Source organism: Copadichromis virginalis, linkage group LG5, assembly GCF_057382275.1.
Source record: "Copadichromis virginalis isolate Kocher_CV1m ecotype Utaka linkage group LG5, C_Virginalis_male_GT1.1, whole genome shotgun sequence".
NCBI classification, from domain to species: Eukaryota; Metazoa; Chordata; class Actinopteri; order Cichliformes; family Cichlidae; genus Copadichromis; species Copadichromis virginalis.
In genome coordinates, this window is record NC_140622.1 from 20,808,309 (window position 1) to 20,824,899 (window position 16,591).

Genomic DNA, 16,591 nt, shown 5'->3' on the forward strand with positions numbered 1-16,591 from the left:
AGGACAACAGAGCTTCCATATCTTGTCTATAATGCATGCTCCACTTTGTTTATTCTTTAGGTTCCACCATAGGTGTATATTAAAGCACTTAAAAAATACATAAAACATTGCACCCCACAGAAATCTGAATTTTTAAAAACATAAACATTACAGTCATGACAAATGTTATACAGAAGACAAGTAAAACATACACTTTCAGCTAGATTTCCAGAAAAGAAACTAAAGCAAAAGAGTGGTTAAAAATTCATCTGTTTCTTCACTTATCTTTATATTGCTGTAGGCTACATTTAAGGAAGCTGGGATTTACGTTGGGAAGTGAAAATCTGGCCCTTCGTTATCTAATTTAGTGACATCTATGACTCTAAACTAAGACTTAGCATACTGTACTGATATGATGGCATTTTAGATTTTTTTAAATGCACAATGTGGCTTTTCATTTTATCACATTGCCTTATGGCAATTTAATCTGACCACTGCTTTGTTTGACAATCAAAGCCAAAAAGCCGCATCTTTAACTACATTTACAGTACAAGCTGACTTCCAAGATCTCTTAAAAGAGTCCGTCATTGGTTAGTATTAGGAATAGTAACAGTAGGTTCTCCATCTTCGCTGTTGCTTTGCTGAAGCATCCGTTTTTCTTTGAACGCTTCTCTCAGTGCAGCCAGGATTAAGTCGCCTGTCTCTGTTGATTTTTGGGAGCCAGCCTAACAGCACAAAACACAAAAGTTTGTTCAGCCCACCCACTGTGTACAAGTATGGATGCTCAATTAAATCTTTTCCTCTTACATTTTTGAAACTTGCACTCTTTCTGATCCTCTCTGCAGGAGCTGGCAGAGGGGGAGCTGGAGAGAAAGGAATCGGAGTGTTTGTCTGACTCTTGTCTACCGTGTCCATGTCCTTTGGTGTTTGTTGAAAAGTGTTGCTGTCTTTGATGGAAGGGACCGGTGGCAACGGGCCCTTCTTCAGATAGATGGAAGCCCCTGCAGATCTTGGCAGTGTCTGAGAGATTGGGCCTATGTGCATATGACAGAACACTATCTTAAAAACATACACAATAGTATTTTTCCTGAAACTGAAACGTAAATAAATATTTGCACATTCTAATAAACTTTACGGGATATAGTACCTCTGTTTCTCAGCTCTCTCTGCACAGCCTTCAGCCCTCCAAACTTGTTGATGATGCAGTCAACAGCTTCGGCAACGTCTTTGCCTTTCAAGTCTTCTTCAGTGAGTTTGGCCTGCATCAACAGCCTCCTCATAGCCGGGTCAAGATCCTTAAACTTCACCAAGCAGACACATTACAGGGAGTCATTTATCATGCTATTATTAATGACTAATAACAGCTTAACAGTTACCCCATTAACAATTCACTGTAGAGTTTGACATACAGAACTTGAAGCTGGGGGAGCTGCCGTGGAAGATGTGTCCATAGGGAGATCTTTCTCCCCATTCAAACTGTGCAATGGCTCAATTCTAAAGAGAACAAAAAAAAACATGAAACTGTGAACCACCTCTTTAACGCTCTTTCCTTCACTCTAAAGACACAAAGTGGTGCTATCTTTCTCACCCCAAATCATCAGCAGGTAGTTCCCTCGTTGAACTGCCCACTGCTGTCATTTCAATCATGCTGGTCATCTTTTCTGTAAATAAAAAGGTTGTGTTAAAATACGAGACAGGGCTGAGCCTTTGAGAGCATTTATACGTGTAGATGTTTGTTGTTATTCTAACCACAAGCAGCCTCCACGGTATGATGAAACTCCTCTGCCTCAGTCTCATTTGCAAAGTTGACGCCTACCTGGTAGTCCTGCGAAAACACAGCAAATCTACCCAAATCCAACCTAAAAGTGGCACTCTGATAATCATAAGGCACGCACCGATGCCAAAAAAGGATCACTTACATCTGCGGGGAAAGTATGGAAGAAAGCACGCGCTGCAGTGTACTTGAATGGAATGTACATTTCCTGCTCCCACAGTAACTTGGCACGCTGTGTTTCAGAATGAGAGGAGTTGTTAGAGTTGCACAAGGAAAAGCACAGGCGCACCCATCTGGATGAGTCTTCCTATTGTTGCTGATGGAAACCTCAAAGTAGAGGAAACACTTCAAGCTGCCCCGTGCTGTGCCATGTTGGAAGCAGCGTGCACGTTTCAGCGTATGTGCTAGTTTGAGTGGTTGGAGTGAATGTGAGCAGTAATGATGTTCTTTTTACCTTGACGCAGTATAAGCGCAGGAAATACGAATGCATGGACGAATCCTCAATGAGACACACCACACCGCATTCTAAGCGACTCCAGCTTGGCCTCTCCCCTGGTGTACTTATGGCCTGTAGTATCTGTGCTACTGTAGATTTCATCAGCTGAAATAGACAGTAGTGGTCCAAAGTGCATCAATACATGATGTGCAATTTATTAAGTTATCGTACAAGGCACAGGCATGTTTATGTTGGTGTTAAATTTTAGAAAATGCCAATTTAATGCAACTTCCTGGTGTCTTTGTGTAAATGTCTCTTCAGTAATGATCTTGTGTAGTTAGCTTTGGTTTGTTTTTCTGATATTTTGCATTAACCCTGTCCTTAAGACACTGTGTGCCCGTCCTCCTACACAATCACTTCTTTAATGAGTAACATCCGATTTTAAAAAAAGAAATCATTTACTTTCGAAACCAGCTCACGTTTCCTGACTGACAGTAACCCTTTGAGTCATTCTAGTTTCATTTTACAGCAAAGATGCTGCTCCTCAGAGACTGATGACCTCTTTTCCATTTAACTTCTTTCTGTTGCCTCAATTAAGTAATAGTGGACTACTTTTAAGCAATCCTGTAGTTTAACTACATTTTGTAATACCTTTCTGGTTGTTCGACTACATTCAATTTTGCGTGGTGATTCAAATAGAGTAGCTATTGTTTTTTAAATAGTTTTTGTGCACTGAAATGACGAGACATGCAGAGGAGGGATAGTGGCTATATTAGACAAAGGATGCTAAAGATAGAGCTGCCATGCAGGAGGGGAAAAGGAAGCTCTCAGAGATGCACTGAGCACTTCTTCACTCCACTGACCTCTTTTCACTGCCCACGTGTTTATATTACCACTGCAGCATGCCATTGCCTTTTTGTCTTCTCTCTCCCTTAGTCTGTGTTTTGTCCTGCCTCCCTACAATCTCTTTTCTTTTCTCTTCTCTTACCTCTCAACCCCCAGCTGGTCATGACAGATGGCTTTCCCTCTCTGAGCCTGGTTCTGCTCGAGGTTTCATTCTGTCAAAAGTACATTTTTTTCTTCTCCATGTTGCAAAATGCGTGCTCATATGGGGTTGCTTGATTTGTGGGGTTTTCCGTAATACTGTAGGGTCTTTAATTTACAATTTAAAGCACCCCGGGGCAACTGTTGTTGTGATTTGGGGCAATATAAATACACCTAAACTGAACTGAATACTGTAATATAGTGTAATTTGACCTGCGTTACACCTCTCTTCCTCTAACCCTGCAAAGGCCCAGGCAATGTATACATCAGGCAGATAACCATACACACTTGACCTATGTGTAGTGCATGTGAAAAGTGGTGGAAGCTGCTTACTGTCTGCAGAATGCAAAATCCAAACCTCAGCCCTATAGATTTACCACTGCCTTAGGCAAATCCATGACAATGATTACCGCCACTAATAAAACATTTGTTTTTATTTGAGAGCTAATGCACTTGAGTAGAGACTTTGTCTTCTTTCAGATCATCACCACAGCTGATCTATCATTCTCCTCATCTGTCACAACAACGCTCTGCATGTCCTTCTTCACTACATCCATGAAGCTTCTCTACAGTCTTTCTCTTTTCTTCCTGCCTGGCAGTTCCACTGTCTACCGTCTCTCCTGTGCATGTGTCCAAACCATCTCTGCCTTGTTTCTCTAACCTTTTCTCCATTCTGGTCACTCCCAATGAAAGTTTAAGCATCCTCAGCTCTGCCACCTTCTTCTCCACTTCCTGTTTTTTTGTTTGTTCCACTTTCTCCACACCGCACATAATAGCAGGTCTAAGTCCCATATTCTAAACCTTTCTTTGCACTGCTAGCTATCCTGCTGTCACAAATCTCTCACCCCGTTCGTCTCCACCCACTCTACCCTGCCTGCACTCTTTAGTCTTCTTAAGCTGTACTAATCAACATGTCTTTCCTTTTCTTTTAATGAAACCAAACCTGGAACCTTGCACTTTTTCAGTGGCATTTAATGTGTCAGTTCATGTATATTAGAGTTTCTGTCGATTTTTGTTGTGATTTGAATGTTTTAGCATTATAAATTGTTATAATTGTCTTTCATTGTGGTGGAGGCATGTGGGTTTGGCTCAGCGACAGGGGAGGGGTGGAGCACGGGCTAGGCATTGTATAATTATGTCTCTTGTACTTGTGCAGTAGTACACTTGGGCCAGGTGTGTGGAGTGAGTATGGACGGGCAGTTGGTGAGGTTGTGTTAGCAGGTGAGTGAACTTAACGTTGTTTGGAAAGACAATTTTATTGTGAAAGCAAACACAAGTAATAAAGGAAGGAAGCACCATAAAAGAACCATCTGTACGTGTCTCAGGCAATCCACAATGGCAGTGACATGCTGCATCATAAATTACTGTCAGTAGTTTGTACTTCAAAATGCACTTTCAAAGCAGCTTTTTCTCACCACAGGCAAGTCAGCCTCATCCATACCACATAAAACATGGAATAACAAGACTGCAGACTACAGGGAGTGCAGAATTATTAGGCAAGTTGTATTTTTGAGGGATAATTTTATTATTGAACAACAACCATGTTCTCAATGAACCCAAAAAACTCATTAATATCAAAGCTGAATGTTTTTGGAAGTAGTTTTTAGTTTGTTTTTAGTTTGAGCTATTTTAGGGGGATATCTGTGTGTGCAGGTGACTATTACTGTGCATAATTATTAGGCAACTTAACAAAAAACAAATATATACCCATTTCAATTATTTATTTTTACCAGTGAAACCAATATAACATCTCCACATTCACAAATATACATTTCTGACATTCAAAAACAAAACAAAAACAAATCAGCGACCAATATAGCCACCTTTCTTTGCAAGGACACTCAAAAGCCTGCCATCCATGGATTCTGTCAGTGTTTTGATCTGTTCACCATCAACATTGCGTGCAGCAGCAACCACAGCCTCCCAGACACTGTTCAGAGAGGTGTACTGTTGTCCCTCCTTGTAAATCTCACATTTGATGATGGACCACAGGTTCTCAATGGGGTTCAGATCAGGTGAACAAGGAGGCCATGTCATTAGTTTTTCTTCTTTTATACCCTTTCTTGCCAGCCACGCTGTGGAGTACTTGGACGCGTGTGATGGAGCATTGTCCTGCATGAAAATCATGTTTTTCTTGAAGGATGCAGACTTCTTCCTGTACCACTGCTTGAAGAAGGTGTCTTCCAGAAACTGGCAGTAGGACTGGGAGTTGAGCTCGACTCCATCCTCAACCCGAAAAGGCCCCACAAGCTCATCTTTGATGATACCAGCCCAAACCAGTACTCCACCTCCACGTGGATCATGGCTCAAGAGTTGGGAGTTCGCCTTGTAATCGGAAGGTTGCTGGTTCGAGCCCCGGCTCGGACAGTCTCGGTCGTTGTGTCCTTGGGCAAGACACTTCACCCGTTGCCTACTGGTGGTGGTCAGAGGGCCCGGTGGCGCCAGTGTCCGGCAGCCTCGCCTCTGTCAGTGCGCCCCAGGGTGGCTGTGGCTACAATGTAGCTTGCCATCACCAGTGTGTGAATGTGTGTGTGAATGGGTGGATGACTGGATATGTAAAGCGCTTTGGGGTCCTTAGAGACTAGTAAAAGCGCTATATAAATACAGGCCATTACCATTTACCTTGCTGGCGTCTGAGTTGGACTGGAGCTCTCTGCCCTTTACCAATCCAGCCACGGGCCCATCCATCTGGCCCATCAAGACTCACTCTCATTTCATCAGTCCATAAAACCTTAGAAAAATCAGTCTTGATATATTTCTTGGCCCAGTCTTGACGTTTCAGCTTGCGTGTCTTGTTCAGTGGTGGTCGTCTTTCAGCCTTTCTTACCTTGGCCATGTCTCTGAGTATTGCACACCTTGTGCTTTTGGGCACTCCAGTGATGTTGCAGCTCTGAAATATGGCCAAACTGGTGGCAAGTGCCATCTTGGCAGCTGCACGCTTGACTTTTCTCAGTTCATGGGCAGTTATTTTGCGCCTTGGTTTTTCCACACGCTTCTTGTGACCCTGTTGACTATTTTGAATGAAACGCTTGATTGTTCGATGATCACGCTTCAGAAGCTTTGTAATTTTGAGACTGCTGCATCCCTCTGCAAGATATCTCACTATTTTTGACTTTTCTGAGCCTGTCAAGTCCTTCTTTTGACCCATTTTGCCAAAGGAAAGGACGTTGCCTAATAATTATGCACACCTGATATAGGGTGTTGATGTAATTAGACCACACCCCTTCTCATTACAGAGATGCACATCACCTAATATGCTTAATTGGTAGTAGGCTTTCGAGCCTATACAGCTTGGAGTAAGACAACATGCATGAAGAGGATGATGTGGACAAAATACTCATTTTCCTAATAATAGTGCACTCCCTGTATAAGAAATTAATCAAGATATCTAATGTTCTCTGTTGTGCTGATGACACAGTTACATCTGTCTAGAATGTGTTAGTCAGGCTATACTGGCCCTCCTGGATCTGGATGTGTGTTCTTCACACTACAAATTTTCAGTTTAACATATTTCAGTTTTATCTACTGAGTGCCAGTTCACAACACCAGGCGCAATGCAGTTTGTGTGCATATAAACACAGGATACCATACAAGAACTTTATAGTGCCCTAAAAAGGGGTCATTAACCATTTACATGCCACTATAAAGGATGTATTTGTGAACTCTGGAAGTTAACCCTAGAATTTTGTTGGAGGATATAAAAGAATGTATTTTCTTCACTTTTGTGATTTTTTTTTCTCCATTTAGTATTTTTATGTTGCCAGTCACATGGCCATCTATGGCTGCACCATGAAGACGATGTCTTTCCTATCAGTGTCTCTGTTCTGGGTCTGCTCTGTGTCTTTTTTTCCCAAATTGTTTCTTCTTGGTAGTGATAATGTCAGTGTAACGTAATGAACTGGGAGAGCCTGTTTGTGCATAGCCTAATTTGATCTACACCAGAGAGAGCCGGCACAGTGCCTCTGTGTTTCACAACAGAAATGTTTTGGCCAGAACGAACACAGCCTCTACTCTCTAAGCAAAAGAAAACAGAGGGAAGGTAACAAATACACCACAGAATTTAAAATTTAATTAAATAACTGTCTAAAGCCCTAACACTGAAAAAAAATTAAAAATGCCTCATTTATTTACTGCGGAGTGGTATTTAAATAATATTTAAATATTGTGGTTGATGCTCTGGGAACACAACGGTTCCAGACAAAACAAGCATCTGAGACTGCGGATGACAAGATTAGGCTAAATGTAAAACTAAAACAGCTCTAACACATGGCCCATTCATACACCAGGCTCCTTCTGATAGCAGCAGATGATAACATGAAAACAAGTGTGAGCATGAAATGATTCAGAGACATACATCATAGCACATCGAGCTACTACAGTAATATTATCATCATGTAGAATTTAACAGATGGTGGGGATGTGTTTTACCCTCTTAAAACACATTCAATTTTCTCAGCCTTGTTATTTATTTTTCCATCATATTTTTCAGCTGTTTTCATACAAATTAATAAAGTGTACCTTACACTGCGGCTCCAGCAGACCGATGAGGACGCCTTTCTCACGGATCGTCAGGAGGTCACTTATAACCTGACTTCCAGTAATCAGAGACAGAGCCATCACAGAGACTCCTGTTTTCCTCGCCTTACCTCAACCCTCTTAATCTCGCCTTTCCTCCTGTTCCAGATGCGTCTTCTTTGGACCTGTCCTGAACACACCACTTCCTGATCCTAACCATAGTTTGAATGGTAACGTTTCCATTACAGCATGTCATCATGCAAATTTATGGACGCCATGTATCCACTCAGTTTCGAGTAACCAAACGCAAATCAAATATACACAGTCACATTGACTTTACACAGTACTTCCTCTGTTATTGCTTAGTCATCAGAGTTCATGGGAAATGACTTGAAACCAGCTGACCTCTGCAATCACACTGACGCAGCCGGCAATGACGGCAGCTTTAGCCTGAGCGCCACTCATTCCCCCCAAGCCAGAGGTCACAAACACACGCCCCCTCAGATCATCAGAGCCCAGGTACCTTCGGCCGGCATTCAGTACCGTCAGCTGCAAAAAAGGACCACTAATACAAATCTAAAACAGGCACTACAGCGTGCATTAATACATTTTTGTGTGAGGGACTTTCAGACTGTGTTGTGTGCATCTGTTTGTAATTATTACAAACCATAGTTCCATGAACAATCCCTTGAGGCCCAATGTAACAGTAGCTGCCTGCCGTCATTTGACCGTACCTGAAAATGCACAGCAAAGACCAAAGAGACCACACTTGGCATCTCCAGACAAAAAAAGCAAGTAGCTATAATGGACCTTGAGGACTTACATTGATACACCCAGCGCAAACATCTTCTCATACTGATCTCTGGAGGAGTAATTTGGAATAACCTGATGCAAGCAAAAGAAAAACATGTGAATGCGTCACTTATCTCTTCATATGACATTACTGAGCTAAATGCCTGATTCGCCGTTACCATGCCGTTGGTGATGATGGCGCGAGGTGAGGAAGGCAGACTGGGGAAAAGGCCCATGGGGTGACCGCTGTACATAACCAGAGTTTGTTCCTCTGTCATCTCGCTCAGGTAATGCATCACGAGGCGGAACTGCACCCACACAAATGCAAAACTTAAAAGGGATACACTGTGATCAGAGACGTGCAAATGATCATGTTAACTCAGGCCATACCTGGGCCCAGTTACTGAACACCTGTCCGTTCCCTCCATAGGTGACAAGCTCTTGAGGAAACTGAAGGATGAAGAACGAATTCTTTGTTATTCACATCAAACACATAAATTATACAGAAAACCTGACATTTTATTCAGTAGGCTTAGCCTTGTTAACCTGTGCTTACCTGAGCAACTGCTGGATCCAGGTTGTTCATAATCATTAGCATCATAGCGGCTGCTTGACGTGTGTGACATGGGTACTGATCTATGGGGTAAGCTCTTAGGAAGAAGGAAATTCATGTTACTTGTAAAATGGGGGGAAAAAATCAACAAAATCCCACTTTGAAGTTGAAATGCAGTTTAAATATAAGATATATTTATATCAAATCAAATCAAATCAAATCACTTTTATTGTCACATCACATGTGCAGGCACACTGGCACAGCACATGCGAGTGAAATTCTTGTGTGCGAGCCCCACAAGCAACAGAGATGTGCAAACACAACAACACAAACGAGCAAAATACAAGAATGGCCAACCTGAAACTAATAAATATATGTACAATATATAATAGTGTATGCATTTCTGGATGTGTATACTAAATATTTTCCTACGTGTGTGTGTGTGTGTGTGTGTGTGTGTGTGTGTGTGTGTGTGTGTGTGTGTATACACATTTTTACAAATTAAATAGTAAAAAAATAAAATAAAATAATAATAATAATAATAAAATATATAAAATATACAGAGTTGAATATGTGCAAAACAAGTGGCATTTATATACAGTGTGGAGTGCATAATGTTGAAGTTCCAGTAGTGAAGCTGAGGTGTCTATGACGTGTTCAGCAGTCTGATGGCCTGGTGGAAGAAGCTGTCTCTCAGTCTGCTGGTACGGGACCGGATGCTGCAGAACCTCCTTCCTGATGGAAGCAGTCTGAACAGTTTATGGCTGGGGTGACTGGAGTCCTTGATGATCCTCCCCGCTTTCCTCAGGCACCGCTTCCTGTAGATGTCTTGGAGGGAGGGAAGCTCACCTCCAATTATCCGTTCAGAGCACCGCACTACTCGCTGGAGAGCTTTGCAGTTGTAGGCGGTGCTGTTGCCATACCAGGTGGTGATGCATCCAGTGAGGATGCTCTCAATGGCACAGCGATAGAAGGTCCTGAGGATGCGGGGGCTCATGCCGAATCTTTTCAGTCTCCTGAGAAAGAAGAGGCGCTGCTGCGCCTTCTTCACTGTTTTGTTTGTGTGTACTGACCACGTAAGATCCTCAGCCAGGTGTACGCCAAGGAACCGGAAGCTGCTCACTCTCTCCACAGCAGCGCCGTTGATGGTGATGGGGGTGTGTACTTCTCTGCACCTCCGGAAGTCCACTATCAACTCCTTTGTCTTTGCGACGTTGAGGGTGAGATGGTTGTCTTGACACCAGTGGGTCAGGGCGCTGACCTCCTCCCTGTAAGCCGTCTCATCACCGTTGGTGATAAGACCCACCACTGTAGTGTCGTCCGCAAACTTCACAATGATGTTGGAGCTGTTAGTGGCTGTGCAGTCGTAGGTGTAGAGTGAGTACAGGAGAGGGCTCAGTACACACCCCTGTGGAGCACCAGTGTTCAGTGTGATGGGGGATGAGGTGATGCTGCCCAGTCTGACCACCTGGCGTCTGTCAGACAGGAAGCTAAGGATCCAGCTGCAGAGGGAGCTGCTCAGTCCTAGATCCTGCAGTTTCCTGTCCAGCTTCGAGGGAACGATGGTATTGAATGCTGAGCTGTAATCTACAAACAGCATCCTCACATACGTGTCTCTCTTCTCCAGGTGTGACAGGGCAGTGTGTAGTGTCAGGGCTATGGCATCATCAGTGGACCTGTTGTGGCGGTATGCAAACTGTAGAGGGTCCAGTGAGTCGGGTAGTGCAGAGCAGATGAAGTCCCTGACCAGCTTCTCGAAGCATTTGCTTACGATGGGGGTCAGGGCTACAGGTCGCCAGTCGTTCAATGAGGAGATGGTGGAGGATTTGGGTACAGGGACGATGGTGGCCATTTTGAAGCAGGCTGGGACTACAGACAGAGAGAGGGAAAGGTTGAAGATGTGCGTGAACACTCCAGCCAGCTGAGCCGCGCATGACCTGAGGACGCGGCCGGGAATCCCGTCCGGACCAGTAGCTTTGCGTGCGTTCACCTTCCTGAAGACTGCGGTAAAGTGAGCCGTCATTTGTGAGCCGCGGTCAAGCCAGCCGCCTCCTATCCGCCGCATAAATTTCCTTGCGCTTTTACACCAGTCTTTACGGTAGCGCCTTTTCGCTTTATATCCTGATTGAAAGCCTAGACTCGCGCACACATGCACGCGCGTGAACAGTCACACGCACGCGCGCACATAAATTACAATGGAACAGCCCAATACAGCCATCGTGACAGTCTGGTTGCATATTCAAAAATTCATTAAAAATCATTATTAAAAGTTGATGCCAAGCTTTCAACACAATCCTCTTCTCGGACACCTACTTTACCTCTGGGCCAGTTTTTACCCAGATTTACTGTAATATTACTCAGAAATCACAGTAAACTCATATTCAGTGCAATACAGTCAATGCACTACAATTATGTTTATTTCAAAAATTCATTAAAAGTCATCCTGAATAGTTGAGGTCCAACTTTCAACACATCCCCCCTCTGGGACACCTACTGTACCTGTGTGCCAATTTTCATCCAGATTTACTGTAGAATTCCTCAGAAATTAAAGGGTACTTGTATTCAATGCAATACAGTCAATACAATAGAATTATGTCAATTTTCAGAAATTCATTAAAAATCATCCTGAGTAGTTGATGTACAACTTTCAACACATCCCCCCTCTGGGACACCTACTGTACCTGTGTGCCAAGTTTCATCCAGATTTACTGTAGAATTCCTCAGAAATTAATGGAAACATTTATTCAATCTAATATAGCCAATGCACTACAATTGTGTCAATTTTCAAAAATTCATTAAAAATCATCCTGAGTAGTTGATGTCCAACTTTCAACACATCCCCCCTCTGGGACACCTACTGTACCTGTGTGCGAATTTTCATCCAGATTTACTGTAGAATTCCTCAGAAATTAAAGGAAACTTATATTCAATTCAATACAGTCAATACAATAGAATTATGTCAATTTTCCAAAATTCATTAAAAATCATCCTGAGTAGTTGATGTACAACTTTCAACACATCCCTCCTCTGGGACACCTACTGTACCTGTGTGCGAATTTTCATCCAGATTTACTGTAGAATTCCTCAGAAATTAATGGAAACTTATATTCAATTCAATACAGTCAATACAATAGAATTATGTCAATTTTCCAAAATTCATTAAAAATCATCCTGAGTAGTTGATGTCCAACTTTCAACACATCCCTCCTCTAGGACACCTACTGTACCTGTGTGCCAGGTTTCAGCCAGATTTACTGTAGAATTCCTCAGAAATTAAAGGGTACTTGTATCCAATGCAGTCGGCCAATACAGTAGAATTATGTCAATTTTCAAAAATTCATTAAAAATCATCCTGAGTAGTTGATGTACAACTTTCAACACATCCCCCCTCTGGGACATCTACTGTACCTGTGTGCCAGGTTTCAGCCAGATTTACTGTAGAATTCCTCAGAAATTAAAGGGTACTTGTATTCAATGCAATACAGTCAATACAATAGAATTATGTCAATTTTCAGAAATTCATTAAAAATCATCCTGAGTAGTTGATGTACAACTTTCAACACATCCCCCCTCTGGGACACCTACTGTACCTGTGTGCCAATTTTCATCCAGATTTACTGTAGAATTCCTCAGAAATTAAAGGGTACTTGTATCCAATGCAGTCGGCCAATACAGTAGAATTATGTCAATTTTCCAAAATTCATTAAAAATCATCCTGAGTAGTTGATGTACAACTTTCAACACATCCCCCCTCTGGGACACCTACTGTACCTGTGTGCCAAGTTTCATCCAGATTTACTGTAGAACTCCTCAGAAATTAATGGAAACATTTATTCAATTCAATACAGTCAATACACTACAATTATGGAAATTTCAAAAATTCATTAAAAATCATCCATAATAGTTGAGGTCCAACTTTCAACACTTTCTTACTCTGGGCGTCCTACCGTACCTCTGGGCCAAGTTACATCTCAATTCACTGTAATCTTTATCAAAAATTGAAAGAACAATTATATGTCAATGCTGGATGTGTGTCCTTTCAAAGTGACACTAAATAACAGAACTCAGGCACATCAGGGAATAATCCAAAAGGCGGATTTATTAAACAAAAACAACATACAAAATATCTCTAACCCATACTACATAACCTAAAAAGAAACAAAGGGACACTTAGAAGCACAAGGAAACAATACTGAAAGGGCAAGAGACACAGTCCAAACACAATCCACAACTAAAATGCCAAAAGAACAAGTCATCCCACATAGCAGACGGGTCTTGCCTGGATCTGGTGTCAAGCCGGCACTGCTGGCTGACTTCTGGCATGGTAAGATGGCACTGTTTATGTGATGGCATGCCACATTTGGCCTGATTGGGTGAATGTGACATGTTGTATAGAGCACTTTGAGTAATATGGGTGAGTAAAAAAGTGCTGTATAAGAATCAGTCCATTCACTGTCTGAACAGAGTCTCGTCATGTTACTTTTGCACTATTATGTTCCAGCACATGTTGTTATTACATGGCTTACATGGCTAAGGTACACATTAGGCTGACATCTGGGGCCAGAGCTGAAACTGTTCTGGGCCAGCACAGGGCCAGCAGTGTGTCTGCAACTGGCCTTGTGCTGGCTCATGTGTGGGCCACCTCTGGTAAACCAGATCTGGGCCACCATAGGGCCGTCATTCTTTGCGGTACGCAGGCCATGTGTAAGCACATTGTGTGGGACAGATCCAGGCCATACCAATTTTGCTATGTGGGAGGAATTATGTAAAAATAGAAACATCATAAAAATGAAAATGAACATAAAGTAAAATGTACTGAAAAGAACATCAGTATGGCCATCATTATTTGCTTGGAAAGTCTAAAGTTCCATGGCTTTGAACAGCCAGAGAACGCAATGCCCAGCTTAGAATGACTAAAAGTAACTTCTTTTAACATTCTGTCATTCTGCTTCTATATCAAAAATCCACTAAAAATAGTCATTTGAAAAAAAATATTCGCCACTTTTCATCAGTTTGGGTTCCTCTGTTTATAGCAATTTTTAGAAAAGAACCCAATACCTTTGTCACTATACAGTTGTACAGTGAGATACAGAGCATCTCCTACTCATTGCAAACATGCTGGGAGGGTGGCTCTATCCGCCTTAGTGCAGCTGCTGTACCATACTGTGATGCAGTAAGTTAGTAGGCTCTCAATGGGCGAGTGGTGGAAGGGTGAGCTGTAGTCCACAAAGAGCATTGTGGCGTAGCTCTGCCGCTGTTCTAGGTGACTCAGCACCGAGTGGAGGGTGATGGCATCTTCTGTGAATCTGTTTGCACGGTATGCAAACTGGTGGGGGTCGAATTCTGGGGGGAGGTAATCCTTGGTGTGCTGAAGGACTAGTTTCATGATTACCGGTGTGAGGGCCACAGGGCAATAATAGTTCAGGCTGGTGATGGGAGACTTCTTTGGTACTGGGATGATTGTGGCTGATTTTAGACAGGATGGGATGGCTGCTTCATCCAGTGAGAGGTTGAAGATTCTGGTGGAGATGAGGGTGAGCTGGTGGGCACATGGTCTTAGCACTTTACCACGTATTCCGTCTGGACGCCTTCCTGGGGTTCACTGCTAGGAACACTCATCTGACATCGTGCTCCGTTACAGTGAATGGAGCGGTGCAGGAACCAGGTGAGGATGAGGATGGGAGCAGGGCTGAGGCAGATGAATGCTGCTGTTGTGGTGTTTCAAAGCGGGCAAAGAAGCTGTTTATGTCCTCTGCTAGCTGCACACTCAGGTTTTCTGTTTTCACAGTTCTGCCTCTGTGGTTTATGATGTCTATTATTCCATGCCATGTGTTGTTGCTGGACAGGTGGGACCCCTTTTCAGGTCAGCTCGAGCAGACCTGTACAGAGCTCTGTCAACAGACCTACAGGGAGTGCAGAATTATTAGGCAAGTTGTATTTTTGAGGAATAATTTTATTATTGAACAACAACCATGTTCTCAATGAACCCAAAAGACTCATTAATATCAAAGCTGAATGTTTTTGGAAGTAGTTTTTTTTTTTTTTTTTTTTTTTAGTTATTTTAGGGGGATATCTGTGTGTGCAGGTGACTATTACTGTGCATAATTATTAGGCAACTTCACAAAAAACAAATATATACCCATTTCAATTATTTATTTTGACCAGTGAAACCAATATAACATCTCCACATTCACAAATATACATCTCAGAATCAGAATCAGAATCAGAATCGTGTTTATTGGCCAAGTACAGTGGGGCAAAAAAGTATTTAGTCAGCCACCGATTGTGCAAGTTCCCCCACCTAAAATGATGACAGAGGTCAGTAATTTGCACCAGAGGTACACTTCAACTGTGAGAGACAGAATGTGAAAAAAAAATCCATGAATCCACATGGTAGGATTTGTAAAGAATTTATTCGTAAATCAGGGTGGAAAATAAGTATTTGGTCAATAACAAAAATACAACTCAATACTTTGTAACATAACCTTTGTTGGCAATAACAGAGGTCAAACGTTTACTATAGGTCTTTACCAGGTTTGCACACACAGTAGCTGGTATTTTGGCCCATTCCTCCATGCAGATCTTCTCGAGAGCAGTGATGTTTTGGGGCTGTCGCCGAGCAACACAGACTTTCAACTCCCGCCACAGATTTTCTATGGGGTTGAGGTCTGGAGACTGGCTAGGCCACTCCAGGACTTTCAAATGCTTCTTACGGAGCCACGCCTTTGTTGCCTGGGCGGTGTGTTTTGGATCATTGTCATGTTGGAAGACCCAGCCTCGTTTCATCTTCAAAGTTCTCACTGATGGAAGGAGGTTTTGGCTCAAAATCTCACGATACATGGCCCCATTCATTCTGTCCTTAACACGGATCAGTCGTCCTGTCCCCTTGGCAGAAAAACAGCCCCATAGCATGATGTTTCCACCCCCATGCTTCACAGTAGGTATGGTGTTCTTGGGATGCAACTCAGTATTCTTCTTCCTCCAAACACGACGAGTTGAGTTTATACCAAAAAGTTCTACTTTGGTTTCATCTGACCACATGACATTCTCCCAATCCTCTGCTGTATCATCCATGTGCTCTCTGGCAAACTTCAGACGGGCCTGGACATGCACTGGCTTCAGCAGCGGAACACGTCTGGCACTGCGGGATTTGATTCCCTGCCGTTGTAGTGTGTTACTGATGGTGACCTTTGTTACTTTGGTCCCAGCTCTCTGCAGGTCATTCACCAGGTCCCCCCGTGTGGTTCTGGGATCTTTGCTCACCGTTCTCATGATCATTTTGACCCCACGGGATGAGATCTTGCGTGGAGCCCCAGATCGAGGGAGATTATCAGTGGTCTTGTATGTCTTCCATTTTCTGATGATTGCTCCCACAGTTGATTTTTTCACACCAAGCTGCTTGCCTATTGTAGATTCACTCTTCCCAGTCTGGTGCAGGTCTACAATACTTTTCCTTGTGTCCTTCGAAAGCTCTTTGGTCTTGGCCATGGCGGAGTTT

At 42.8% G+C, this 16,591-nt stretch overlaps 2 protein-coding genes across 2 annotated transcripts in view; both read right to left on the reverse strand.

The window, feature by feature from the left end:
* Positions 1–112: 112 nt before the first annotated feature.
* Positions 113–7,850, reverse strand: LOC146709584 (actin nucleation-promoting factor WAS-like). Its single transcript, XM_085456628.1, has 9 exons — positions 7,752–7,850; positions 2,208–2,354; positions 1,899–1,985; positions 1,729–1,804; positions 1,568–1,640; positions 1,389–1,473; positions 1,127–1,280; positions 787–1,013; positions 113–704 (listed from the first exon to the last, which is right to left on the reverse strand). Exons 1-9 carry the CDS (start codon positions 7,848–7,850, stop codon positions 564–566), a joined length of 1,089 nt encoding a protein of 362 aa, XP_085312754.1. The 3' UTR covers positions 113–563.
* A 204-nt stretch (positions 7,851–8,054) lies between these two features.
* The window catches only part of LOC146709585 (6-phosphofructo-2-kinase/fructose-2,6-bisphosphatase 4-like), a 49,542-nt gene continuing 41,005 nt past the window's right edge, over positions 8,055–16,591 (reverse strand). Inside the window, exons 16-21 of the mRNA XM_085456626.1 lie at positions 9,097–9,190; positions 8,931–8,990; positions 8,720–8,848; positions 8,572–8,633; positions 8,416–8,482; positions 8,055–8,297 (exon numbers count right to left, since the gene is read on the reverse strand). Coding sequence (XP_085312752.1) covers positions 8,118–8,297; positions 8,416–8,482; positions 8,572–8,633; positions 8,720–8,848; positions 8,931–8,990; positions 9,097–9,190 — 592 coding nt within the window. The 3' untranslated portion in view covers positions 8,055–8,117. The remainder of the gene's footprint in view (positions 8,298–8,415; positions 8,483–8,571; positions 8,634–8,719; positions 8,849–8,930; positions 8,991–9,096; positions 9,191–16,591) is intronic.

Bases quoted from the DNA above. Each gene is read 5' to 3' on its own strand.
- LOC146709584 (XM_085456628.1), bottom strand. From the start codon at position 7,850: ATGGCTCTGTCTCTGATTACTGGAAGTCAGGTTATAAGTGACCTCCTG. The intron at 1,986-2,207 runs GTAAAAAGAACA...TCTGAAACACAG, and splicing joins TGCGCTTATACTGCGTCAAG to CGTGCCAAGTTACTGTGGGA. The intron at 1,014-1,126 runs GTACTATATCCC...ATATGCACATAG, and splicing joins GAGAGAGCTGAGAAACAGAG to GCCCAATCTCTCAGACACTG.